The sequence below is a fragment of the Telopea speciosissima genome, chromosome 10 (genome assembly GCF_018873765.1).
Source record: "Telopea speciosissima isolate NSW1024214 ecotype Mountain lineage chromosome 10, Tspe_v1, whole genome shotgun sequence".
Taxonomy (NCBI): domain Eukaryota; kingdom Viridiplantae; phylum Streptophyta; class Magnoliopsida; order Proteales; family Proteaceae; genus Telopea; species Telopea speciosissima.
Genome location: NC_057925.1, coordinates 6,387,632 through 6,415,497, shown reverse-complemented (window position 1 = coordinate 6,415,497; position 27,866 = coordinate 6,387,632). Strand labels below are relative to the sequence as shown.

The 27,866-nt window shown below is 38.4% G+C and overlaps 1 protein-coding gene across 4 annotated transcripts; it reads right to left on the bottom strand.

The window, feature by feature from the left end:
- Positions 1-520: 520 nt before the first annotated feature.
- Positions 521-20,034, bottom strand: LOC122641528 (WAT1-related protein At1g43650-like). 4 transcript variants are annotated; one of them, XM_043834791.1, is made up of 6 exons: positions 19,869-20,034; positions 19,620-19,799; positions 10,749-10,849; positions 1,600-1,919; positions 906-1,057; positions 521-813 (listed from the first exon to the last, which is right to left on the bottom strand). In XM_043834791.1, the coding sequence occupies exons 1-6, from the start codon at positions 20,018-20,020 to the stop codon at positions 624-626; spliced, it is 1,095 nt and encodes a 364-aa protein (XP_043690726.1). In that variant the 5' UTR covers positions 20,021-20,034; the 3' UTR covers positions 521-623. The 4 variants fall into 4 exon arrangements, with proteins under 4 accessions (XP_043690726.1, XP_043690727.1, XP_043690725.1 ...); XM_043834792.1 differs by lacking the exon at positions 10,749-10,849 and having other exon boundaries at positions 1,600-2,020; XM_043834790.1 differs by lacking the exons at positions 10,749-10,849; positions 19,620-19,799; positions 19,869-20,034 and adding an exon at positions 11,380-11,564 and having other exon boundaries at positions 1,600-2,200.
- Between the last annotated feature and the right edge of the window lie 7,832 nt (positions 20,035-27,866).

Sequence of the window (27,866 nt, the reverse complement as noted above, 5' to 3'; positions counted from 1 at the left end):
GATGTGTACACTCCATATTTAGTGGGAGAAAATCGTCACATAGTGCAGTGAGGGCAGAGGGAGTTGAAAACCAAATTGAAGCCATTTAATCAAATTAAATCCATCACCAATGGCAAAATCGTTCTCTGATTGATACATAGAATACCCTCCTTGATATCCCCGTCGGCCTCGGGGTTTTGTGACCTTGGCATTTGGAAAGAATTTTTAAATGAGTTCTTCTTCTCCTCCTCGGCCGGGAATCTTTTCCGCACTGGAACCCTTTAGGTCACTTAGCGTCATATCGTTTGGTTCAAAGATCACATTCCCATGAATAGCTTCATTGTTTGACGTGCTTTAATCTGATCCCTAGCCACTCGTTCTCTCTTTACCCAAAGATACATCCCGTCCGTCTCCGTCCCTCGCCCATTCTTTTCCTTTCCCTTTTGAGGCTGAATGTTCTTTGTGCTTATTGAATATATGTCAATTCATCCAAAAAACATATGGGATAGATAAAGCTTCCCCAGTTGAATTCTCTCCAATATTTTTTACTTTCAAATTATAGAACGCATTTGCTTAATGCATGTACCATGTAATGATCGAGTCAGTGTATGACAAGCTCCTAGAAGTAGAACACAAAAAACAGGTCAGTTCTTCTCAGTTGTGGTTGGGATGGTCAGGCATAAGGGTTGATTAGCTAAGGAGATCTCAAGTGTCTGATGATCATCCAAAGAACTTTTATCATCGTTCCCAACCTTCCCTTCACTGTAACTGTTTGTGCTTTTGCCCCATAATACGGTATAAAGGCCCACAACAATGAGGAATGCACCGATCAAGCTGCAAGAGACCAGAAACAATCCATACCCATTAGAGATTGAGGCTTTAGAAATTTCCAATAGGAATGACCATTCTATGTTTTTGTTGCTCACCTTCCCAAGTGAAGCCGCTCAGCAAAGACAATTGCTGAGAATATACCGACAATCACCAGCTGCAAGGGAAAAAACATAGCTGCAAAAACTGGTCCTTTCTCTTTGATACACCATGTTTGTAGGTAGTACCCTAAGGCTGAGTTGACAATTCCCTGTGAAGAAGAAAATATCATTAAACAAAGACTAGCCACTAAAATACCTACTGTGATTGGCCACCTAAGCTTATGGCTATTAAGACTTTCTGTTTGACAACATTTTTATTTCAAATTAGTATTTCTGAGTAAGAATTATTTTTGAAAATATTTCTAACACTAAAGAACAGAAACACATATAGAATACATATTAACAAAGGTATATCTTCATAGCGGTGGTGGAGGTAGTGCTGGTGGCGATAGAGAGAGGCAAGCTCGAAAGTCAAGTTTATTGGATAAATTTTTTATATAAATTTAAGTTGTTTTTTATTTATTTATTTATTTTTTTATAAACAACATCAAATATGTTTCTCCAATGACCGAAAAATGTTATCTGGTTTGATTCATTAAAAAAAACAAAAACATAAAACAGATCGGACGTCACATACATGTTCTGTTTCAAAAATTTTCCAACAAAAACACAAGAAGAGTTTATTTTAAACTTTGCCACACAAACCCAAAAGTTACTACTATTTCCACTACAAACATAAAATATAACTCACTGAATAGATGATGATCAAGAGCTGGACATTCCACTCCACTCTCCACGACGTTGGTTTCCTATCCAAGAATAGAGCAAGAACAGAAGATTGCAACGAAGCAAAGAAACAAACCAAAGTGTTCAATGATAACGGGGCTGGATAGACATCAGAGACCAGTGACTGTAGTATGAGCCATGCACTCCAGGCAATAAAGCTGATGAGAATAAGAAGTGAACCTTTGATCCAGTCCTCTTTGTGGTGCCTTATTGACCCATGAACAGAACCGCTGGTTCCATCAATGTCGATCAATGGACTTCTAGTCAAGCTTTTGAAGTGGTACCCTCCTTTCCAAAATATAAAAACCATGGCCCCACCAATACAAATCAATGTACCATAGACCTTAGCTCTCCCCTTAGCACTCTTGATCCTCAATTTCTCCAACCTGAGCAGAAGTGCCATAACAAATGTGAAACCTGGGGTTACATTACCTAAAGCACTCGCAACAGTTGGGGAAGTGTAATTAAGGCCAGCATAGAAGACATTGAGACAAATAGTAGTCCCAAATGTTGATAGGAAGAAAACCTTTATCATTATAGGAATAGAAAGAGATGGGCGTTGTTTCCTGCAAATATACGACCCTTGTACTGTTAGAACAAACACCAAACAAAACACGAATAAAAACGAAAAACAGAGACAGATGACATGAAGATTTAACATGGTTCACATATCAATATAGTGCACTACGTCCACGGACGAAGGTGAAGATGTTTCACTATGTAAATCGGAGAAAGTTACAATGGAGATCTCTCAAGAACACCCAAAAATGGCATTGCTAGCTGCTCTCTCCTAGAAACCCTAAATTGAAAATCCCAAATCTCACTCTTGATCCATTAGGTTGGGTTGGGCCTGGCCCAAGCCCTCCGCTACCATCACAAATCTCAGAAAAATTCCATACAGGTCGCCACCGAAAATTGTCAGAGTGGGTTATTCTTTGAAACAGGTACAAGAATTCGAGACATACATAACATGTACATATCAATGATCTGGTGCTTGCTACCATGAAGAGAAGAAGAAAATGTATGATAGTGTATAAGGATGGCAAAAGGGCTTACCTCTCAAGGAAATAGGCTAAAGGGCCTAACAAGAGCATGGAAATCAAGTGTCTGTACACTATAAAGACTAATTGACTGAGTCCTTTATTGAGAGCAATCTTCATGAGAATGTTGAATCCAGCATAACCAACCTGTACCACCACCATGGCCATATAAGGAGCACATATCTTCAAGGCTCTCATACTTTGTTGCTTCTTTGTTATATCAAGAAACATTGATAGAAAAACACAGAAGTGAGATAGAAAGAGATTGAATAAATCTCCAAAGCTTATAATGGAGCAAAAGAGAGGTAGAGAATAAACTTTGCTGTGGGTTTTAATTACTATTTAAATGGAATATCAGCTTTGAAATTGGGGTATAATAGTAATGGAACATCAACCTAAACCACTACAAATAGGATAACAAATAATAAGCTTTGTAATAGGGTTTAATGGATATGGAAAATAAGTCTCACCCACTAGAAACATACGCATAGAAGGCTTTAATAGTTGTGGAGCATCAGCTTAAGCCATCAACCATTGGTAGTGAATGTGTTTGTACCTTTTTGTCTGGAATATATTGAAGGATCACCCTAATGCCATATAGCCATCTTTGTTTTTTTCCTAAATTTATGAAAAGTAACAAAAAAAAAAAAGAAAAAAGAAAGAAATGTAATCAGGCAAACATTGATCCTCCAGTACTGATGGGGCCAAAAGTTTTTCCCACCCTAGCTTTGGAAGCATAGTGCGCAAGTTTGACATTCCATTCTACTTTATTTTTGGAAAATAATACACTTCAAATTACTACGGCTCCGTTTGTTTCCACGTAAAATAGCCAGTAAAACAAATTTTACTGTAAAATTAGATTTACGGTTTGTTTTGAAATTTGTAAAATTTGTTTTAGAGAAAAGTTTATCCAAATCAGTGGTTTTACCAGAAAAGGACTTGGAAAATTTTACACTATATTTGGGCATAAAATGTTCCCTCGTAAATATCACGTTTTTCTTTCACCAAAAATATCGCATTTTATTCGATGGACTTGCTCACAATTCAGATCTTCTACGATGCGTTGCTTGTAGTGGCCTGAGAGGCGCACAAACAGGGCACAGTGTAAGGACCACCTTACCCCTGCCGAACGCCTTGTCCGAGCGGGGTAAGGTGGTCATTGCGCTGCGCCTTGTTTGTGCGCCGCTCAGGCCACTACGGGCAGCACACAGTAGACGATCACGATCCACTTGCTCATGAACATAATACAATTGTTCTTTGAGAGTCTGCAACAAAGAACCTGATCTCCTATAGTTCTTTGTTCCTAGATCTGAGGTTCCATCGTTACTCTGCTCATAGATCTGCAGTCACCACAATTTTTCAGTGATTCTCTGTAATTACGACGGTCGAAGGAGAGATGCAAATCCGCTATTGGTACATCATTTAAAATTGTAATTCTTCTCACCAAATCATTAGAGTTTTGGAATAGGTTTTGGCTTTTCTTTCTCCTCCTTTCCTCTTCACCAAATCGTTAGAGTTTAGGAATATGTTTTGAAGGAGAGATGCAAATCCTCTATTGGTACATCATTAAGGTTTCTGCTTTGTTTGCTTCGGTTTTCTCTTGAAAATTTTGTTAAAATGGGGCTTGTGTGGAGCCATCAAGTATCCATTCATAGAACATCAAAGCAAAGAAAGAGCCAAAATTTTAGAGCAAAGTTGATGGTACGTAGTACTCAATAATCAAGATGCTCGACAAAATGTCTGTAATAACTCAACAATCGCACCATCTCAATCTAAACTTTGGAAGTTTCTAAAGTTGCAGGCAATCTTCGAAGCGTCAGAGACCTGCACACAATAGGTTCACAAACAACTCTAGCATTTCATAGCCAAAGAGGTTTATTTTTCGGATAAGAAAATTATATTAAAAATATATATATAAATAAATAAATATACAAAAAACAAGATGCCGCCTAGAACTCCTTTAAAAAGGCTTAAAGAGGGAAATGGGAGGCCCCTAACTAAAATGAAATAAGCCCCACATCAACCAAAGTGCCAAAAACAAGAAAATTATAACGGATAGTAGATACAGAAATCAGCATCTCCCTTAACCAATTTACAAAGTTCCTCCGAGAAGTCAACCGATTGGAGAATAGTCTCCACATCACCTATAGGTAAGGAGGCAATGTAATCTGTTGGTTGATTCATATCGATGAAATCGCTGGCAAAGCTTGAAACATGGTTGAAAAAATGCCTCAATAAGAAACGATAGTATAAAGGTGTTAATATGCCAAATCACAAGACTGAGCATGTTGTTTTACGTTTCGAAAACAAAGACTAGAAAAAATTTCAACTCGTAAAATTTGACATGTAATATTTTCCGAGTTAAATTTAACAGGAAAACAAACAGAGCCTATGGAATCATAGGTATCTTCCGCATGCAGGATATCATAAGTTGCATATTGATGGGTTCTTGACAATCCAGGTCGATCTGGTGGAATTTTCAGGGATAGCACTGACTATCCCCAAAAATGCTTTGCCTCCTATGAAGGAGTTGGTTCCAATTTTATGGCTAAATTTGTTGCATTCTTTGTAGGTTTGCATCATGCATCCCTGATGAATTTAGATAGGCTATAGATTGAATGCGACTCTCAAGCAGTTGTGGATTGCATAAAAAACAATAAAATCCCATGGCGCTTTCAACAAAAATGGAGATTCTTTAAAAAGGTTTTTGGATAATATTTCATGGCATATTTCACATTGTTTCCGTGAAGCAAATGTGGTGGCTGATAAGTTGGCAACACATGCAGCATCAACAACAGTATCTTCAATCTGGGACAATGCGCCTTCATTCACTCTCCATGATATTAGTTAAGACTCCCAAATGAGACCCAAATGTAGATTCACTTAATTTTTTGTTAACCTTTGATTGAGTTGTTGTTCAACTGATGGCCATGTCCAAGGTGAAGCAGTGACCCAATATTTTTATTTTTTTTTGTTTGTGTTGTATTTTCCATTCCTTTTTAATAAAATCATCTGCTGACGTTTAACAAAAAAAAAATGGAATCATATTCGGACTAAAAAAAAAGGCTATGGAAATAAGAATCAGATTAATGAAGCATCACCTGAGCAGAAGTGCCATGACAAATGTGAAGCCAGGGATGACATAACTTAAGGCACCAGCAACAGTTGGGGAAGAATATAAAAGGCTTTGCTAGATATTTACCCCCCCTTTCCAATCTATGAAAAATAAACTAAGGCTTTATAATATTTGTGGACATTCAGCTTCAATTTTTTTTTGTTGGTAGATTGGACATTGAGCTTCAATCACTAGTCAATAATGAATGTATGTGATTGTGCTTTTGAATTTATTAAAAGTGAAAGCAGAATCAGTGGAGAAATATACCACGGAAGTTCTATTGGACTTATGGCATTGTTCTTACCAAAACAAAAAGGACTTATGTCATTGTTTGGTATGTGTAGTGGATGAGGTGGTCACTAGTAGGGTTGTAATTGGGTCGGGTTGGGTCAGGCTTTTTAACACTTCAACCGAACCCTAAGTGATTTTAGCTGGGTTCAGGCCCGACCCGATCCTAATTCAAGGCTTGAAAAATTCAACCCTAATCCGCCTTCAGGGTCTGACCGGACTGACCTTGTTTGACCCTGATCATGGAGTGGGGGAAGGGAGAGATGCATGGACTGGACTAAGTTGAGTTGCGTCGGGTAGAAATTATCAAATTTACATAAAATAACACTATAATAAAATATATTATCACTAATTATCTTCATATATAATATAATATATTAGTATATTAATATATATTTTATAGTATTAACTTAAAACAGGGTCAAGCTGGGTCGGGCCTGGCCAAGGTTAGCCCGGGTTCAGTCCGAGGCCTCAAACCCTGGCCCAACCCTACCCTGACTCAGAGCCAAAAATTTTCAGCCTTCTGCGGTTATTGGTGAATGTGTGTCTATACATTATAAAGATTTTCATGAGGATGTTGATTCCACCATAACTGATCGATCTGTACCATCAACACGGCCATAGACGGAGCCCATATCTTTATGGTTCCCATACCTTATCTCTTCCTTGTTATTTCAACAAGGCAATGATCGTACCATAAATATGCATGAATAATGTTGCTTAATGCATGATGTTAATTTAATATTCATGATTATTTTAATGCCTCTTTGTAAATTTTTTTGTGATTGCAGGTGATCAATGCTAACCCATATATTTGAGGCATTATTGGCATGCTGCCTATTGGGCTCGAGAAGTTGCGGCATCAATGTTGCTCGGAGATGGGCAAGTTTCAATTTCAATATTGAGATTTTGAGCTTGATGTGGCAGATATGGGTTGGAGGATATGAATGAAGAAAATTGAAGATAAGAGGGCGGGCTAAGATATTTGGCCCTGAGGGCGGGTCAGGGTTGAAAATTTCTAGCCTTGTGTTAGGATTGGGTCGGGTTAGGGTTGAGGCCTTGGGCTAAGCCTGGCCTAGCCCAGCTCGATCCTGTTTTAAGTTATACTATAAAATATATATTAATATAATATCTATATTATACACTTTAAACTTCACCCATATTTTTTTATATAATATATTATATATGAAGGTAATAAGTGATACAATACATTTTAGGGTAAAATACAGATCACCCCCTGGTTTTCAATCGAAACTCAGATCACCCCATGGTTTTTGAAAAAACTCAAATGTCCCCCTTTACAGTAACGGTGTTAGTTCGTTGCTAGTTATTGGTGTGAAAGGACTATTTTACTCTTGTACTAAAACATTAGAATTAAATTTACAATACTACCCTTCCTTCATCTTCAACATTGGTCAAGGGTAGTTTAGGGATTTAAATTTATTTAACTGGCTGACATCATCACTTAACAACATAAAACTAACGTTAGAGACTAATTTATCATTTTGGGGTCTAAACGAGTGGGTGATTTGAGTTTTTTCAAAAACCAGGGGGTGATCTGTAATTTATTCTACAATTTATTATAGTGTTATTTTAAGTAAAATTGATACTTTTCTCCCTAACTCATTCCGGCCCATGCATTTCTTTCCCCCTCCCCATAATCAGGGCCAATCAGGGTCAGCCCGGCCCGACCTTGAGGGCGGGTCAGGGTTGGATTTTTCAGGCCTTGAGTAAAGGTTAGATGCCTGGGCCCAATTAAGGGGAGTTGGCTTGGGTTAGGGTTTTATAAAGCCCGGCCCAACCTGACCCTGTTGCAGCCCTACTCCCTCCACATCATCTCTCTCCTATGTAATGCCCACGGTTCTCCTATATCTTCTAAAACCCTCTCATTTTATCTTTCCTAAATCCCTTCTAAAACATCTCTCCCAACTCTTCCCAATTCCAACTCTATCCACGTTTTTTTCTCTTTCTCAATCTCCCCTAAAATCTCTCTCTTCTCTCACATGCTGTCCAAGACTCCCATCTCTCCTAAACTACTCTCTTTCACGGTTTTCTTGCCCAAAATTGCCCATGATCTCTCAATCCCATCTCTCCTCTTACTCAATGGGTTTTCCTTTTTAAAAAGCTGGCTGGTTGTCTTTCTCCCACACACGAATTGTCTTGGAACCAACAAGGAGTTCTCAAGCAGCTTCGCTTCACCACCGCCGTTACAGCAACCTCACGTTTTACTTTGGGAACCAGCAGCCTTCACCATCGTTTCAGAATCATCACCATAGCAGCCGCTCCAGCTCTCCACATGTGTTTCATCACCATGAAGAATAGCTGCTGCCTTTTGTCAATTAGCCCCATGAGTGGCTAAGTGTTTTCTGTCTTTAGGTGTAGATGAAGCATTGAATGTTGTTAATTAAATTCTGGTTTTTAGTATATTAGACTGATTGATGTGTAGACCATTCCATGTGAATGATTTTAATTTATTAATTTAGTTTAGAATATTTGTTTCTGTGATATTTTCAATTTAAACAACGATTTTTATTATGATTGTGGTTGTACCTAGGGGTGTAACTGAATAGCCGAAATCCATTTCCGTATCCGTTTAGCACACACAGCGGAATCCATTTGAAAGCTAAACAGATGCGGATAGGCTATAGCTATCCAAAAAGCTATATTTACATGTAAACTGATAAAATAACTGATCCGTATCCGCGTCCATATCCGTTTAGCACTATCTCAATCCGTACGAAAGCTAATCAGATGCGGATGCGGATATAGCACTAATCCGATTCGTTTACATCCCTAGTTTTACCAATGATAGTCTATATCTGACTGAACTAAGGGTGCAAAGCGTATGTGAAAGACGATAGTGATCGGCAAGATAGACTATAATTAGGATGAATTACCATAATCATTTTGTGGTTTCATTAGTCTTGTAGCTGTAATAAACCGAAGTGTACACCAGTAAATTAATAGCCTTTGTAGCTAGAAACAAGCTATTTACAACTTTCAAGAAGAATTTTTAGTTGGCACATTTCATTTGTAACCTTTGATTAGAAGATAGACTCAGCTTCTCCATTTGAATGTGTGTGAATATAGTCGTCTCATGTTTGCTATATTTTTTGCCTTTATGTCATAGAATGAATTTTTTTTTTTGGGTGCAGTTACAGAATGCATTTGCTTATTCCATGTACCACTTAATGATTCCTCCGTATACAACAAAGCTCTTTGAAGTAGAACACAAAAGACTGGTCAGTTTTTTCCAATTGCGGTTGGGTTGGTCATGCTTAAGGGTTGATTAGCTATGGAGATCTCTAGCGTCTGATGATCAAGAGTAGAACTTTTATCATTGTTCCCAACCTTCCCTTCACTGCAACTGTCTGTGCTTTTGCCCCATAATACGGTATAAAGACCTATGACAATGAGTAATGCACCGATCAAGCTGCAAGAGACCAAAAGCAATCCATACCCATCTAAGATTGAGGCTGTAGAAATTGCTATAGTAGGAATAGAATCTAGATCCTCTACCCATGTGGGGTGCTACCCCACATGGTTGACGGCCAATGAAATTGAATCCCACACATCTGACCCCGCGTTAGATGGAGTGGAGATCCCACTTCCTTGGCCCTCACCATTCCATGTTTTGTTTGCTTACCTTCCCAAGTGAAGCCGCTCGGCAAAGACAATGATTGAGAATATGCCGATAATCACCAGTTGCAAAGGAGAAAACATGGCTACAAAAACTGGTCCCTTCTGGCTGATACACCATGTTTGTAGGTAGTTCCCCAACGCTGAGGTAACAATTCCCTGTCAAGAATCAAATATCATCATACAAAGATTTTCTTAAGGACTCTCTTATTGATACCCCTGGAGGTGTCAAATAGTTCTTAATCTTAGTTTTGTTTTTTTTCCCTTTTAAGTACAACATAAAATTATTTCCAATGAGAGTAAATATTGTCATTCACATGTATACTAGAAAAATGTGCATGATAATTGATGGCTTTTCATCCTCTCAAGTGCGGTGCTATGTTCAGTGCACCTTTAAAGTGCATTGGACAGTGGCACTGTCCAATGCTCATGGGAGAATAAAAATCCAATGCATAAGTGAGCTGCACCGTCCGATGCACTTTAAAGATGTACTAGGCAGTGCACCGAACTTGAGATGATAAAATTCCTTTTTGATATTGACATAATGATGTCACTTACAAATATTTTTTTTTTCCTTTGAAACTCTTTTATACTTTTAATTTTAAAAATAAGTTTGTGAATAAGACGAGACAATTAAAAGAATGTGTCAAATTCTATCATTCAGACACTCCCATTAGCGTAACAACTATTTCCACTACTGAAATAGAAAATAACTCACACAATAGATGATGGTCAAGAGTTGGACATTCAACTCAAGTCTCCATGATGTTGGGTCCCTTTCGAAAAAGAGAGCCAGAACAGAAGATTGCAAAGAAGCAAAGAAACAAATCAAAGTGTTCAATGAAAATGGCGCTGGATAGACATTGGAGACCAGTGACTGTAGTACGAGCCATGCACTCCAGGCAATATAGCTGGTTAGAATAAGAAGTGAACCTTTGATCCAGTCCTCTTTGTGGTGCCTTGTTGACCCATGAACAGAACCTCTAGTAATGTCGATCAATGGGCTTCTGGTGAAGCTTTTGAAGTGGTAACCTCCTTTCCAGAATATAAAAATCATAGCTCCACCAGTACATATCAATGTGCCACAGATCTTTGCTTTCCCCTTAGCACTCTCAATCCTCACTTTCTCCAACCTGAATGAATTGAAAATGATCTCTAATCATTTCAATTGATATATGTATTTAGTAAGAAATTGATAACACTTGCTATGAAAATAAGAATTTCTTTGTGGGTTGGGATAAAGCGGGTTATGTCTCCTCCTTTGTTCTTATTGACTTTATATCTTAATAAAATTTAGGGACTTTCTTGAGTCCCAGATAATATTCGGGCTTTAAAAAAAAAACTGGGAAAATAAGAATCGGATAGTACTTAATGAAGCATTACCTAAGCAGAAGTGCCATGACAAATGTGAAGCCAGGGATGACATTACTCAAGGCACTAGCAACAATTGGGGAAGTGCAATCAAGGCCAATATAGTAGACATTGAGATGGACAGTAGTCCCCAGTGATGATAAAATGAAAATCTTGATCATCAAGGGAAGTGAAAGAGAAGGGCGTTGTTTCCTGCAATTATAAGAGAAAGCATGCATGGCAGAGTGTGAGAATTGAATAATGGAAGGGGGCAAAGGTTATAAGCCAGACGGAAAAGAGCTTAATTAATTACCTCTCAAGGAAATAGGCTAAAGGGCCTAACAAGAGCATGGCAATTAGGTGTCTGTACACTATAAAGACAAGTTGACTGGGTCCCTTGTTGAGGGCAATCTTCATGAGGATGGTGGCTCCACCATAACCGAATTGTACCACCACCATGGCCATGTAAGAACCAAATGTACTTAAAGTCCCCATACCTTATTTCTTTCTTCTTGTTTCTAGATACATTTATACTTGTGTGTGAGAGAGAGACAGTCGTTATCCTCTGCAGTCCGCTGCCCAGACAGCAGAGTGTTGTCCCCTCACATGGGCGTGAAGTGATGATTTAACCACCCTGCCCGAACACACTGCCCGAGGAGTGGTTTAATCGTCATTCCGTGCCTATATGAGGAGACAGTACTGTGCTGTCCGGGCAGCGGACAACAGAGGATAAAAATTGCCCCCCCCCTTCCAATCTATGAAAAATAAACTAAGGCTTTATAATAGTTGTGGACATTCAGCTTCAACCATGCTTTTTGATGGAAAAAGATAAAGATAGATTAAAAGTTAGAAACGTGTACAGAGTTCCTAAGTTGGCCATATCTAGCCAAATTCTTAGCTAGTGCTATACAAAAGGAGTCTTCTTTATCATAAGAACAGATATCTGTCGCTTTATCAGAGATATAGATTAAGTCTTGGATGAGGTCCCAAGGCCATGGAATTTAGGTTGGAGACGGAAGAACATCGGTGATGGAATGTATGTGATTGTGCTTTTTACTACATTAAAAGTGAGCATATAGTGGAAAGCAGAATCAGTGGGAAATCTAGATTCCGTTTTTCTTGAGGTTTGTTGGGATTCAGTTCCTCTGCTGATGGCATTGCCGAAGGTGGGGGAGCAGATCTTTTTTTATTTTTTCTGTTCCTCATCTGGGGTTGTCTAGGTTGAGGTGCTTTTGTAATTTCCTTCTATCTTGTATTAATACAATCTATCTTTAGCCAAAAAAAAGAATCAGTGGAGAAACAAAAAAGACTTATAGCATTGTTTGGTATGTGTAGTGGATGAGGTGGTCACTAGTAGGGCTGCAATTGGGTCGGGTTGGGCTTTTTAAAACCCCAGCCGAACCCTGAGTGATTTTAGCTGGGTTTTGGTCCAACCCGACCCTAATTCAGGGCCTGAAAAATTCAATCCTAACCCGCCTTTAGGGTTTGGCCGGACTGACCTTGTTTGACCCTGATCATGGAGTGGGGGAAGGGAGAGATGCATGGACTGGACTAAGTTGAGTTGGGTCGGGGAGAAATTATTAAATTTACATAAAATAACACTATAATAAATATATTATCACTTATTATCTTCATATATATATATATATAAACTTGAAACTTCACCCACATTTTATTATATAATATATTATGTATGAAGATAATAAGTGATATAATACATTTTATTATAGTGTTATTTTAAGTAAAATTGATAATTTTCTCCTCGACCCATTCCGGCCCCTGCATTTCTTTCCCCCTCCCCATGATCAGGGCCAATCAGGGTCAACCCTGCCCGACCTTGACGGCAGGTCAGGCTTGGATTTTTCAGGCCTTGAGTCAGGGTCGGGTCGTGCCTGGGCCCAGTTAAATGGACTGAGGGTTGGATTAGGCTTTTATAAAGCCCGGTCCAACCCGATCCTGTTACAACCTTACTCCCTCCACATCATCTCTCTCCCATGCCCTGCACACGGTTCTCCTAGATTTTCTAAAACCCTCTCATTTTATCTTTCCTAAATCCCTCCTAAAATATCTCTCTCCCAACTCTATCCACGTTTTTTCTCTCTCTCAATCTCCCCTAAAATCTCTCTCTTCTCTCACATGCTGTCCAAGACTCCCATCTCTCCTAAACTTCTCTCTTTCGCGGTTTTCTTGCCCAAACTTGCCCACGATCTCTCAATTCCATCTCTCCTCTTACTCCGCGGGTTTTCCTTTGTGAAAAGCTGGCTGATCGTCTCTCTCCCACATACGAATTATCTTGGAACCAACAAGGAGTTCTCAAGTAGCCTCGCTTCACCACCCCCGTTACAGCAACCTCACGTTTTACTTTGGGAACCAGCAGCCTTCACCAACATTTCAGATCATCACCATTGCAGCCGCTCCAGTTCTTCACCTGTGTTTCAGCACTATGAAGAATAGTTGCTGTCCTCTGTCAATTAGCCCCATGAGTGGCTAAGTATTTTCTATCTTTAGGTGTAGATGAAGTATTGAACGTTGTTAATTAAATTTTGATTTTTAGTATACTTGATTGCTTGATGTGTAGACCATTCCATGTGAATGATTTTAATTTATTAATTTAGTTTAAAAGATTTGTTTATGTGATTCATATTTTCAATTTAAACAATGGTTTTTATTGTAATTATTGTTGTACCGATGATAGTTTATATCTGACTAAACTAAACGAGCAAAGCGTATGTGAAAGATGATAGTGATCGGCAAGATAGACTATAACTACAATGAATTACAATTATCAGTGTGGTTTCATTAGGCTTATAGCTATAATGAACCGAAGTGTGCACTAGTAATTAATTAATAAAGATTAATTTGGATCCGAAACATAAAGACAGTCTTCTCTCATCGTTTTCTTCTTCTTCATCGATTTTTATTTGTTCATTAGTTCATAGTTTATTTTAATTACATTTTAGAGAATTGTATTCGAAATCATTTTACATCATCTTAAATATATTAGCCTTCCAGTTTTCCATGCATTCGATGCCTTCTTACCACTGTTCTAGTAGTAGCAATAGGATAAATTAATATTTTTTTTTATCCCATAACGACACGATCAGGCAAACATTTATAGGTACCAGACAAACACAAAAGTGAGATAGAAAGGGATTGAATAAGTTCCCAAAGCTTATAATGGAATATCAGCCCCAGCTATTTGTACATATGCGCACCTCTCTGTGTGTGTGTGTGTGTGTGTGCTTTGTGTGTGTGTGCGTGCGTGTGTGTGTGTGTGTGTGTGTGTGTGTGTGTGTGCGCGTGCGTGCGTGCGTGTGTGTGTGTGTGTGTGTGTGTGTGTGAGAGAGAGAGAGAGAGAGAGAGAGAGAGAGAGAGAGTATCCATCAAACCAATTATTTAGATTAAAAAAATTTAATTTACATAATTATTAAGCGTGATTTAATAATGGTTCTTGGTAGTCTTTAGATTTTAACTTAAAATTATTTTTCCTTGGTAAACTAACTTAATTATTCACGACTAAGAAGATAACTGGACACTCTGTTCATATGGTCATTATAATGTATGTACCTAAGAATGGAGATTCTAGGCCCAAGTGCAAGTATACATATTGTGTGTACATTAAACCAGATCATACATGAATTTTGCATATGCATTATTTTCAGTTTATTTGGAACGAAACACTCATTAATAGTGCATGATCAGTCCCTTAATTTGAGGGGTCCTTATCGATGCGGTTATGTATTGTGAATTTTGGTACACCAATAATTGATGTCTCTATGACTGTATATCGTTGTATTGGATTTGCAATGTTCAGCTGTATTTGATAGAAACATCCAACATGGAATGCACTGTCCTAATTAGGAGAATATCGAAGAGATTGACTTTCTGTAATAGATCGGGGACAAATTTGGATCTGGTGGGATTTTACTAAAATTATTTTACAAGTTTTTGAAAGCTAATATTATTTATTAATATTAATTTACACAAACATTCTTGAAAATGTTTTAAAGTTCCAAATCTGAATTATAGAATCTCTGTAATTACATTTTTGATAGACTAAGGTTTTGACAGTAAATAAATACAGTGGAGGGACTGATGCATGATTAACTATTAAAATTGGAAGTTTTTTGGTATATTCACGTGTTGTGTAAGTATTGGTTAATATTGTAAGCAAATGCTTGGGTAGGATTTCATGGTGGGTCCCGATTCAGAATTTCCCATTCTAATAGCATGTAATTAAATTAACCATTATTTATGAGTAGGAGTGTCAATGGGCCGGGCTGGGCTGGGCCCACCCTAAACCCTAGCCCAACCCAGCCCTGTCAGGGCCTAATATACCCTCAACCCAGTCCGACCCTATCAAGGTTTTCCTTAACCCGACCCGGCCCTGATAGACCCTGTCTTGGCCCTAATTGACCTTGACCCTGACCCTGTTTTAAAGGAGAGACAGCCCAAAACAGCCAAAACCCTGAGCCAAAAGAGGGGGACAAGCATAGGATTTAGTAGAATCTTCTAAATTATTTACTTTGTAAAATAGAATATCAGTTAAGTAGGCAACCCTCTGTCTCCGTCTCTGTTTATTTAGCAGAGGAAGTTTTGAATAGAGAGTTGTGTAGTTTGTTTGAAGAGGGGTGTGTTTCTTATTTTCAACTTCCTCGTCGATGCCCGGGCATTTCACATAGTCTGTTTGTAGATGACACAATCATTTTTTCAAAAGGAGTCAAGTCTCCTCTTAAAAGGATTATGGACTTCATTTCCAGGTATGAATCTTACTCAGGGTAGTTGGTAAATAAGCAAAAAAATTGTTTTTTTGTGTGGCTCTAACGTTTTTGTAGCAAGGGTAAGAATGATGGGAACGGTTACGGGCTTTACTCAGAAAGCTTTGCCTATTACTTATTTAGGCACCCCCCTTTACACTGGTAGGCTGAAAATTAATTGTTTTGATGGTATGCTAGCTAAGATTAGAGCTAAGTTGGCAGGTTGGAAGAGTCGCTTGCTTTCAGCTGGGGGAAGGATGCTTTTGTTTAAACATGTACTAGCTTCGATTCTAGTTTATCTGTTATCCTGTCTTGAGGTGCCAAAAAATGGTTATAAAAAGTTTTTATTCGATCTGTTCCAACTTTCTTTGGGGATCACTAGATTATGACAATAGACATCATTGGATGAGCTTTAAGGAGATCTGTAGGCCGGTGGGTGAAGGGGGTCTTGGCCATCGTTCTTTAGAGGATATGAATGCAACCTTTATATTAAAAAGACTTTGGCATATGACATCTGAAAAAACATTGTGGGCTGATTTTTTCAAAGCAAAATTTCTGAAAGGGAAGCATATCGTTCTGGCTCAACCTGGCCGTATCGGGTCCAGAACCTGTGGGAAAGTGTTACAAATTTGAGATGTTTTCCTCTCTAACTGTCAATGACTTATTGGTAGGGGCAATGCAACTATTGTGGTGAACCTTAGAGGGAAACCTCAAGCCATATTTTACTATTTGGAGGCACTGCTTCTAGACTGGGGGATTTTTCTGGAAGATTGTTTGACATGCAGATTTGTCCGACCCAGGATACTAAGAGCAGAATTATCTTTTGGCACTCTAATGCTAATTCTCGGGGGGGGGGGGGTGTCATTATATTATAGGCCTGGTGCCTTCTTTGTTAGTGTGGGAATTGTGGAAGGAAAGGAATAATAGGAGACAAGGTGAAGATAGAAGGACAACAACGATGATCATAGCCAAGGTTGGCTTGTGGTTGAAGGAGTTTAACTACCCAACCATGTTCAAAAAAAGTTCTCTCTATGAAGGATACGTTAGTTCTACGAGTGCTCAATATTGTCCCACCCATCTACAAAGTCAAAGCACCTCGACCGGTGTACTGGTGCCTCCCTTTTAATAGGGTTAAATTAAATATTAATGGTGCGAGTAAAGGAAACCCAGGGTTGAGTGGGGGAGGGGTGGTTATTATTTGGGACTATGAAGGAAATTTGATCATTTCGTGCTCAAACTTTTATGGTTTTTGTTCTAATGCGGTGGCAGAGATGCGGGTTCTTCGTGATGGTCTTATGCTTTGCGCTGACATGGGTTTCTCAGGATGTCATGTCAGTTCAGACTCTGCAACCACGGTGCGTTTCGTCCTTCACAAATCCTGTGATTTGTGGAACTGTTGGTTACTGTTCCAAGAGGTCCTTGACTTGGCTGGCTCTCAAGGGATTAATGTTTATTCTTCTTATAGAGAAAGTAATCAAGCGACGGATTTTTTAGGCTAATCTGGCTTGTGTAAAGTCTGTGAACACTATATTTCACTCAGGGCATGATATTCCAAAAGATCTTAGTAGGATTATTAGGGAACATAAAGCGGGGCTTCCTGTATTCTGGTTGTAAAGATTTTTATTTGTTGGGAAGGAGTTGGATTTTTAGATTGAGGTGAGAGTGTGATGCTTATGGGTAGTGGTAAGGTGCGTTTCCCCCCCCCCCCCCTTTCTAGTTCTTTCCTTTGCTTTTTGGTTGTAATAAAATCTTAGGGGCTTACCCGGGTCCCAGGTAATATTCGGGTTAAACAAATATCTATATCAATTAAGTTGACAAGCTGAGTAGAATTTAATCCGTAAGGGATTTGAGGTTGCGAAATTAATAGCCTTTGTAGCTGGTAACAAGCTATTTACAACTTTCAAGAAGAATTTTTAGTTGGCACATTTCATTTGTAACCTTTGATTAGGAGATAGATTAAGTTTCTCCATTTGAATGTGTGTGAACATAGTCGTCTCATGTTTGCTACATTTTTTACCTTTATGTTATATAATGCATTTTTTTTTGGTGCAGTTACAGAATGCAATTGCTTATTCCATTTACCACTTAATGATTCCTTTGTATACAACAAAGCTCTTTGAAGTAAAACACAAAAGACTGGTCAGCTTTTTCCAATTGTGGTTGGGTTGGTCATGCTTAAGGGTTGATTAGCTATGGAGATCTCTAGTGTCTGATGATCAAGAGTAGAACTTTTATCATCGTTCCCAACCTTCACTTCACTGTAACTGTCTGTGCTTTTGCCGCATAATAGGGTATAAAGACCCATGACAATGAGTAATGCACCGATCAACCTGCAAGAGACCAAAAGCAATCCATACCCATCTAAGATTGAGGTTGTAGAAATTGCTTTAGTAGGAATAGAATCTAGATCCTCTATCCATGAGGGGTGCTACCCCACATGCTTGAGGGCCAATGAAATTGAATCCCACACATCTGACGTGGGACCCCCACGTCAGATGGAGTTGAGATCCCACTTCATTGGCCCTCACCATTCCATGTTTTGTTTGCTTACCTTCCCAAGTGAAGCCACTCAGCAAAGACAATGGCTGAGAATATGCCGACAATCACCAGTTGCAAAGGAGAAAACATGGCTGCAAAAACTGGTCCCTTTTGGCTGATACACCATGTTTGTAGGCAGTACCCCAAGGCTGAGGTAACAACTCCCTGTCAAGAATCAAAATATCATCATACAAAAATTTTCTTAAGGATTTTCTTATTTATACCCCTCGAGGTGTCAAATAATTTTTAACTTTAGTTTTTTTTTTTTTTTTTTTTTTGTTGTGTTTCTTTTTAAGTATAACATAAAATTATTTCCAATGAGAGTAAATATTGTCATTCACATGTATACTAGAAAAATGTACATAATAATTGCTGCATTTTCATCCTCTCAAGTGCGATGCTATGTCCAGTGTACCTTTAAAGTGCATCGGACGGTGGCCACTGCACGTGGGAGGACAAAAATCCAATGCACAAGTTACAAACTTGAGATGATAAAAATTCCTCTTCGATATTGACATAATGATATGTCACTTTCAAATATTGTTTTTTCGAAACTATTTTATAACCTTAATTTTTAAAAAAAGTTTGTGAATATGACAAGAGACAATTAAAAGGTGTCAAATTCTATCATTCCGACACTCCCATTACTGTAACAACTATTTCCAGTACAGAAATAGAAAATAACTCACACAATAGATGATGGTCAAGAGTTGGACATTCCACTCAAGTCTCCATGATGTTGGGTCCCCTTCGAAAAAGAGAGCGAGAACCGAAGATTGCAAAGAAGCAAAGAAACAAATCAAAGTGTTCAATGAAAATGGCGCCGGATAGACATTGGAGACCAGTGACTGTAGTATGAGCCATGCACTCCAGGCAATATTGCTGGTTAGAATAAGAAGTGAACCTTTGACCCAGTCCTCTTTGTGGTGCCTTGTTGATCCATGAACAGAACCTCTAGTAATGTCGATCAATGGGCTTCTGGTGAAGCTTTTGAAGTGGTAACCTCCTTTCCAGAATATAAAAATCATAGCTCCACCAGTACATATCAATGTGCCACAGATCTTTGCTCTCCCCTTAGCACTCTCAATCCTCACTTTCTCCAAGCTGAATGAAGTGAAAATAATTAAGAATTTCTTCATGGGTATATAGGGGGAAGGCGGGTTATGTACGTCCCCTCCTTTGTTATTGTTGGCTTTATATCTTAATAAAATTTAAGGACTTCCTCGGGTCCCAGATAATATAGTTAATGAGACATCACCTGAGCAGAAGTGCCATGACAAATGTGAAGCCAGGGATGACATTACTTAAGGCACTAGCAACACTTGGAGAAGTGTACTCAAGGCCAATATAGTAGACATTGAGATGGAGAGTAGTCCCAAGTGTGGATAAAATGAAAATCTTGATCATCAAGCGAAGTGAAAGAGAAGGGCATTGTTTCCTGCAATTTTGGCACTTTCAGTTATAAGAGAAAGCATGCATGGCAGAGTGGCAGAGCTTAATTAATTACCTCTCAAGGAAATAGGCTAAAGGGCCTAACAAGAGCATGGCAATTAGGTGTCTGTAGACTATAAAGACAAATTGACTGAGTCCCTTGTTGATGGCAATCTTCATGAGGATGTTGGATCCACCATAACCCAATTGTACCACCATCATGGCCATGTAAGAACCAAATGTACTTAAAGTCGCCATAATCATAGAAAAACACCGAAGTGAGATAGAAAGAGATTGAATAAGTCTCCAAACCTTATAATGGAGCAAAAGAGAGGTAGAGAATAAACTTTACTGTAGGTTTTACTATTTAAATGGAATATCAGAGTTGGAATTGGGGTTTAATAGTAATGGAACATCAACCTAAACCACTAAAAATAGGATAATAAGTACTAAGCTTTGTAATAGGGTTTAATAGATATGGAAAATAAGTCTCAGCCACTAGAAACACACACATAGAAGGCTTTAATAGTTATGGAGCATCAGCTTAAGCCTTCAACCTTTGGTAGTGAATGTGTTTCTGTACCTTTTGTCTTGAATACATTGAAGGACAAAAAAAAAGAAACGTAATCAGGCAAACATTGATCCTCCAGTACAATGGGGCCAAATTTTTTTTCCATCCTAGCTTTGAAAGCATAATGCGCAAGCTTCACATTCCATTATTCTACTTTATTTTTGCAAAATAATACACTTTAAATTACTATGGCTCCGTTTGTTTCGACGTAAAATAGCCGGTAAAACAAATTTTACCATAAAATTAGATTTTCTGCTTGTTTTGAACTTTATAAAATTTGTTTTAGAGAAAAGTTTACCAAAATCGATGGTTTTACCAGAAAAGGCCTTGGAAAATTTTACACTATATTTGGGCGTAAAATGTTCCCTCGTAAACATCACATTTTTCTTTCACCAAACATATCGCGTTTTATTCATTCATATCCTCTACAGCGCGCTGCCAGTAACGGCCTAAGAGGCGCACAACATAGTTGTCATGGCGTCGCCATGGCGCTGCCATGGCGTCCTGGCACTGGGAGAGGTGGCATATCGAGCTACGCCATGGTGGATGTAAATATATCGTTCGATATGGCTTCCATGGCGTCGCCATGGACGCCATACCACGATATGTTGGCATATTGGTCGATATTTGTACATATAAAAGTTAGATTAAAAATTTTTTTTTTAAACCATTTAATAGCTTAGATGCTTTTTTATTAATGTCTATTGGAGGTGTAACTTAAAAGTATACACCTGCAATACACATTATCAATTTATCAACAATAAACATATTACCCTAATAATTTGGGGGAAATCGAAATTGCAAAAGGCTAAACGCTAAAGAGTTCGAGACTTTAAGGTTCTCCTCAGAGAGTCGAGACAGAGGAAGTGAGGAAGAGTTCGTGAGAGTTGAGACGAGATTTCGGCAAGCTTCCTGCAACTCTCGGCAGCAGTTCTTCACTCCTTCGAAGTAACGAACATCTCCAGCAAGTCAGCAACCTCCAGGACTCCATTCCGGTAAGTTTTTATTATTTTGTAATTTGTATTTTTGTTTAAATTGGTTCTTCTTCCTCCTCCCAATCCTCTGCAACTCGATTTTTGAGTTCAGTTCTTCTCCTCCCAGTAGTCCTCTTCTTCTTCTAATCTTAACTTCTTCTTCTTCTTCAGTTCTTCTCCTCCCAGCCAGTAGTAGTAGTATTGTTTTTTTTTTTTCTTTCCCTTCTTGTCTTGCACAGCCACACATAGCGATTCTGATGTTACACACAGAGACAGGAGAGAGTTGAGAGACAGAGGGGGTAGTAGTCCTCTCGGTTTTTTTATTTTTATTTTTCTCTTTTCTTCTTCGCAAGTCACAACTACTTGTACAGTGGGAGACAGTCGAGAGAGAGGGGGGCCTCTTGGTTTTTTTTTTTTCTCTTTTTTTCTCTTCTTCGCAACCTCTTTGTTCAGTCTTTGTGAACAGGGACTCAGGGTGATAGTCGAGACTCGAGAGACAGTGGAGAGCCTCTCGGTTTTTTTTTTTTCTCTTTTTTTTTTCTTCTTCGCAACTGCTTGTACAGGGAGATAGTCGAGAGACAGAGGGGGGAGGGATTTATTCCGATTCACCACGATGACTGCTTTTTTTTTTTTTCCTCTTCTTGCCTTGCGATTGCAAGCTTGCTTACAAAGAAACCTCTAATTTTTTTTTTTTTTTCCTTTTTTCTTCTTGTTGCCTTGCACTTGTAGCATTGCAGGCTTGCACACAACCTCTCGGTTTTGAGCTTTTCCGCTTCTTGCCTTGCAGTTGCAGGCTTCCACATAGACAGAGAATGAGAGGTGTTTTATTTTTTTCTTCTTCTTGCCCTGCACACAGCCACACACAACAGCACACATATTCAACTCCATTAGTCCATAATTCAGTTTTTTGTTTCCCCTTCAACTTAATGTTATAGCAGAAAAACCAAGATTTTTGATAGTTTGATTTTGTGTTTTAGTTCAGCCTAAAAACCAGTTTAATTGTTATTTTTGTTTTGTGACTTTTGTAGTCTCTTTCATAGTTGAACTAATGGATGGTTCTACACAAATTAGTAGTGGGGGTGAAAATATTGTAAGTACTGGAGCTACTCCAGGATATGATCCAAGCAAAGACCCAGCAAGGAAGGCCAAATCAAATGACCCTGGGTGGAAGTATGGGTATTGGCCAGATCTAACAAACAAGAATGTTGTTAAATGCTCCCTTTGTGGCAAAGAAATGAGCTGTGGGATTAAAAGATTGAAGCAACATTTGGTGGGTGGATATGGAGACGTTACTAAGTGTACCAAGACAAATGATGCTATTTCTCAAGTGATGAGGGAAGCTCTAAATAAAAAAAAGAAGAAATCTGTTACAGAAGTGTTGGATGATGATGATGGTGATGATGATGCTGTAGAAGTTGGAGGGCATGTACAATCAGAAGATACACTAGAAGGACAATCCCAGACTCCTACAGCTGCTAGGGTGGCTCCTAGCTCTGGGACAATTGCTAAGAAAAGAAAGGTTACTCAGCCTCAAGTAAGGGGTCCCATGGATGCTCATGTTAGAAGGACTCCTGAGCAAGTAGTCAATGAGAGGCATAATAGTAGTTCTACTTAGACTACTATAGAGAACCGTTTTAGGACACCAGAACATAAAGCCAGAGTTGATAATCACATTGCTAAGTGGATGTATCAGCAAGGTATCCCATTCAATGCTATTAAGGCAAGGACCTTTGAGGTGATGTGTGAGTCTATTGCACAATATGGTTCTGGATATATTCCACCTTCATATCATCAAGTGAGAGTGCCATTGTTAAGAAATGTTGTGAATGAAACTGCAGAGATGAAGAAAAAATATGAAGAATATTGGAAGCAGTATGGGTGCACTCTTATGTCTGATGGATGGACAAATAAACGGGGAAGGCACTTAATTAATTTTCTAGTTAACTGTCCAAAGGGGACTTATTTCATGGGATCTGTTGATGCATCTGGTATGGTTCAAAGTGCACAAATGCTATTTGAATTGCTTGATAGCAAAATTGATGAGATTGGTGAGGACTATGTCATTCAAGTTGTGACTGACAATGCTTCAAATTATAAATTGGTTGGTAAGATGCTTATGGAAAAGAGAAGAAGGCTATACTGGACTCCTTGTGCAGCCCATTGCCTAGACTTGATGTTGGAGGATATAGGTGGTCTGAAAGACTTTAAGAATGTGATAGGTAAGGCAAAAAAAAATAACCACCTTCATCTATAGGCACACACGTCTTCTTGATGCAATGAGGAAAAGAACTGGACAAAAGGATCTTGTGAGAGCTGCAGTTACTAGATTTGCAACTGCTTGTTTGACATGTCAGAGCTTAGTTAGGCATAAGGATGCATTGAAGCATTTGTTTATTTCTGATGAGTGGAAGGGTTCTAATTTGTCAAAGACAGAGGCTGGAAAGAAAGTGGAAGAAACGGTGTTTGCTGTACCATTTTGGAGCACTGTGGAGGATTTTATTAGAGCATCGAAGCCACTTATTGTTGTTTTGAGGATTGTTGATGGTGATGAGAGGCCTGCAATGCCTGAAGTTTATGTTGCTATGGAAGAGGCAAAAAAGAAAATACTTGAACATTTAGCACATAAAGAACGGCTATGGAAGAAAATTATAAGTATCATTGACAGGCGTTGGGAGTGTCAGATGGAGCGTCCATTGTATGGAGCCGCACTATTTCTTAATCCCGGAAAATTTTTCATGTTCAAGGAAAATGAAAATGGCAAACTGATTGCCAATCTACACATCTCATTGGTTGATGTCATGACCAGATTGGTAGTTGACCCTGCTATACAAGACAAGATAATTACTTTGTAAATTGATGATTATAGATATTCAAAGGGTTGTTTTGGGAGGGATATGGCGATTAGACAACGGACAACCATAAATCCTAGTAAGTAACTTAGTATTTTTAGTTTGTACCTACGTTGTATGCTACTATGTCTATGATGTATTACTATTAATTCAGTTTTTTTATTATATTTTTATAGTTACTTGGTGGAGTACAAATGGAGGTCGTGCTTTTGAGCTTTCAAAGCTTGCACGACACATACTAGGCCTTTGTTGCTCTTCTTCTAGTTGCGAGCGCAACTGGAGCACATTTGAGTTTGTAAGTATTAAGTATTAACTTACATGATTACATTTACTTTTAATTTATTTTTTAGACTTTTTTTTTTTCACTTTTGTTATGTCTTTTTATTGAAAAATGACTTTTTTGTTCTCTCTTGTTTATGAATTCAGATTCATACCAAAAAGAGGAATAGACTGGAACATTCTTGTTTGAATGATCTAGTCTATGTTCAATACAATAGCCGCCTCCATGAAAGGTTTCAACAGAGACGTGAGCTGGAAGGCAAAAACAAAACATATGATCCACTAATTCTTGATGAGCTGGATTGGTCTAGTGAGTGGATGGTTACCCAATCAGAGGAAGATTTAGTCCATCCCAATGATGATCTCATGTGGGATGATGTTGGTAGAGCAATAGGGACATCGATTGAAGCCCCCATCCGACCAAGAAGAACTCAAGCATCAACCTCTAGAGCTGATGTGACATATTCACGCCGTGGACATGCTAGAGGGAGAGGTAGCTTAAGGATGGCTGATGTTCAAGATGACTCTGAGCTAGATGAAGATGAGGAAGAAGAGGAAGATGATGTGAATGACGATGAGAATGTCGTAGATGACTATGTTGGTGTCGAAGAGCCACGACAAGAAAATCTGCCAAATGCAGATCTTTTAGATGAATATGATAATTAATTAGTTTTGGTCCTTTTGGATATTATGATTATGGATTGTTTAAACTTTGAAGTTTGAACTTTAAACTTTGATCTTTGAAGATTAGTTAAGGACTTAAAGTTATCTATATTTGGTTGATTACTTGACTTTAATAATTTGATCTTTGATTACTATATTCAGTTATCTATCTTAAATTATTTTTTTGCTTTTGAATACATAATTTCCTCTCCTCTTTCATCAAATTCATATATATTAATATATACCTATTACTTTGTTCAGGTTGCTTTACTCCAAATCACACACACTGAAGAAAGACTATTGCTATCAAGCTTCAGTAAACAGGTTAGCCTATCATTTGATTTTTACTATTGCTTTCAATTATTTGATAGGTTATCTATATTTTCAATTTTTCATACTTTCATATATACTAATGGATATTAGTTACACTTTCATGAATTAAACCATAGTGGCATAGTATATTATTAGTAGTGTAGTACACTTTCATGTTGATTTTTGATGTTATAGGACATATATTATAGCATACTCAATGACATTAAAAATAGAGAAAATAAAAAATTAAACATGGTCGACATGCTCGATATATCGACGTGACACCCTTCCACCGACTTGGATCGCCGTGACGCCGTGACAACTATGGGGCACAAACAAGGCGCAGCGCAATGACCACCTTACCCCTGCCTGAGCACCTTGCCCGAGCGGGGGTAAGGCGGCCATTGCACTGCGCCCTATTTGTACGCCGCTCAGGCAGCTACGGGCAGCGCGCCATAGACGATCACGATCCACTCGCTCATGAACATAATACAATTGTTCTTTGAAAGTCTGCAACAAAGAACCTGATCTCCTACAGTTCTTTGTTCCGAGATCTGTTATCACAAAGGTATGCAAGAGAGAGAATCAAAGGTCCCATCGTTACTCTGCTCATAGATCTGCAGTCACAACAATCTTTCGGTGATTCTTTGTAACTATGACGAAGGAGAGATGCAAATCCACTATTGGTACATCATTAGGGTTTCTGCTTCATTTGCTTCAGTTTTCTCTTGGGAGTTTTGTTAAAATGGGGCTTGTGTATGGATGTATATAGAGTTCATGGCAATATTGGTGCCACTTACCTATCGGCAAACCCTGTATTTCATGCCCGGATGAAGCACGTAGAGATTGATTTTCACTTTGTCCGTGATCGAGTTGCCAAATGTCAACTTTTGGTCCAGTTTATTTCCATTGTAGATGAAATAGCGGACATATTAACCAAGGAACTTCCCACGGCTAGATTCTAGTTCATGCGGGACAAGTTGAAGGTTCGCTGTCTCTCCCCTCCAACTTGAGGGGGTGTATGGACGTATATAGAGTTCAACTCCAATATAGTAATTCTATATATGATTGAGGATTTGATTGAAGATAATTGAAGATTTGATTGAATATATTTTAAGTATGCAAAGGTGTAACATTCTATAAGAACTATTATCACATGTGATAATAGCTGTAGATATTGTGTATCACTCAACCGATTGGGGTTCCCTCTTATACTATTTGAATCACATGTAATACAAGATTTACTTATGGATTGCAATCAATAATATCCTTGTCTTAACAGTATGGAGCCATCAAGTGCCTATTCATAGAACATCAAAGCAAAGAAAGAGCCAAAATTATAGAGCAAAGTTGATGGTACTACTCAAGAATCAAGATGCTCGACAAAATATCTGTAATAACTCAACAATCACACCATCTCAATCTTATTTTGATTAAAATGTTACATCTATATTTCTTTGGAATGGAAGTTTCTAAAGTTGCAGGCAATCTTCGAAGCCTCAGGACCTGCACACAATACGTTCACAAACAACTCTAGCATTTCATAGCCAAAGAGGTTTTTTTTTTTAGGATAGGTAAATTATATTTAAAAAAAATGGAAGAACTATATATACAAAAAACAAGATGCAGCCTAGAACCCCTTTAAAATAAGCTTAAAAGAGGGAAATGGGAGGCCTCTAACTAAAAGGGGACAGGCCCCGCATCAACCAAAGTGCCAAAAAATAAGGAAATTACAACCGATAGTAGATACAGAAATCAGCATCTCCCTTAACCAATTTACAAAGTTCCTCTGGGAAGTCAACCGGTTGGAGAATAGTCTCCACATCACCCATAGGTAAGAAGGCAATGTAATCTGTTGGTTGATTCATATCGATGAAATCGCTGGCAGAGATTGAAACATGGTTGAAAAAATTCCTGAATAAGAAACGATAGTATAAATGTGCTAATATGCCAAATCACAAGACTGAGCATGTTGTTTTACGTTTCGAAAACAAAGACTGGAAAAAATTTCAACACGTAAAATTTGACATGTAATATTTTTCAAGTTAAATTTAATGAGAAAACAAACAGAGCCTATGGAATCATAGGTATCTTCCGCAGGCCCGCAGGATATCATAAGTTGAATATTGATGGGTGCTCTCTTGGCAATCCAGGTCGATCAGGAGCTGGTGGGATTTTCAGGGATAGCACTGACTATCCCCAAAAATGCTTTGCCTCCTATGAAGGAGTTGGTTCCAATTTTATGGCTGAATTTGCTGCATTCTTTGTAGGTCTGCATCATGCTTCCCCGATGAATGTAGATAGGCTATGGATTGATTGTGACTCTCAAGCAGTTGTCGATTGCATCAAAAACAATAAAATCCCATGGTGCTTTCAACAAGAATGGAGTTTCTTTAAAAGGGTTTTTGGATAATATTTCATGGCAT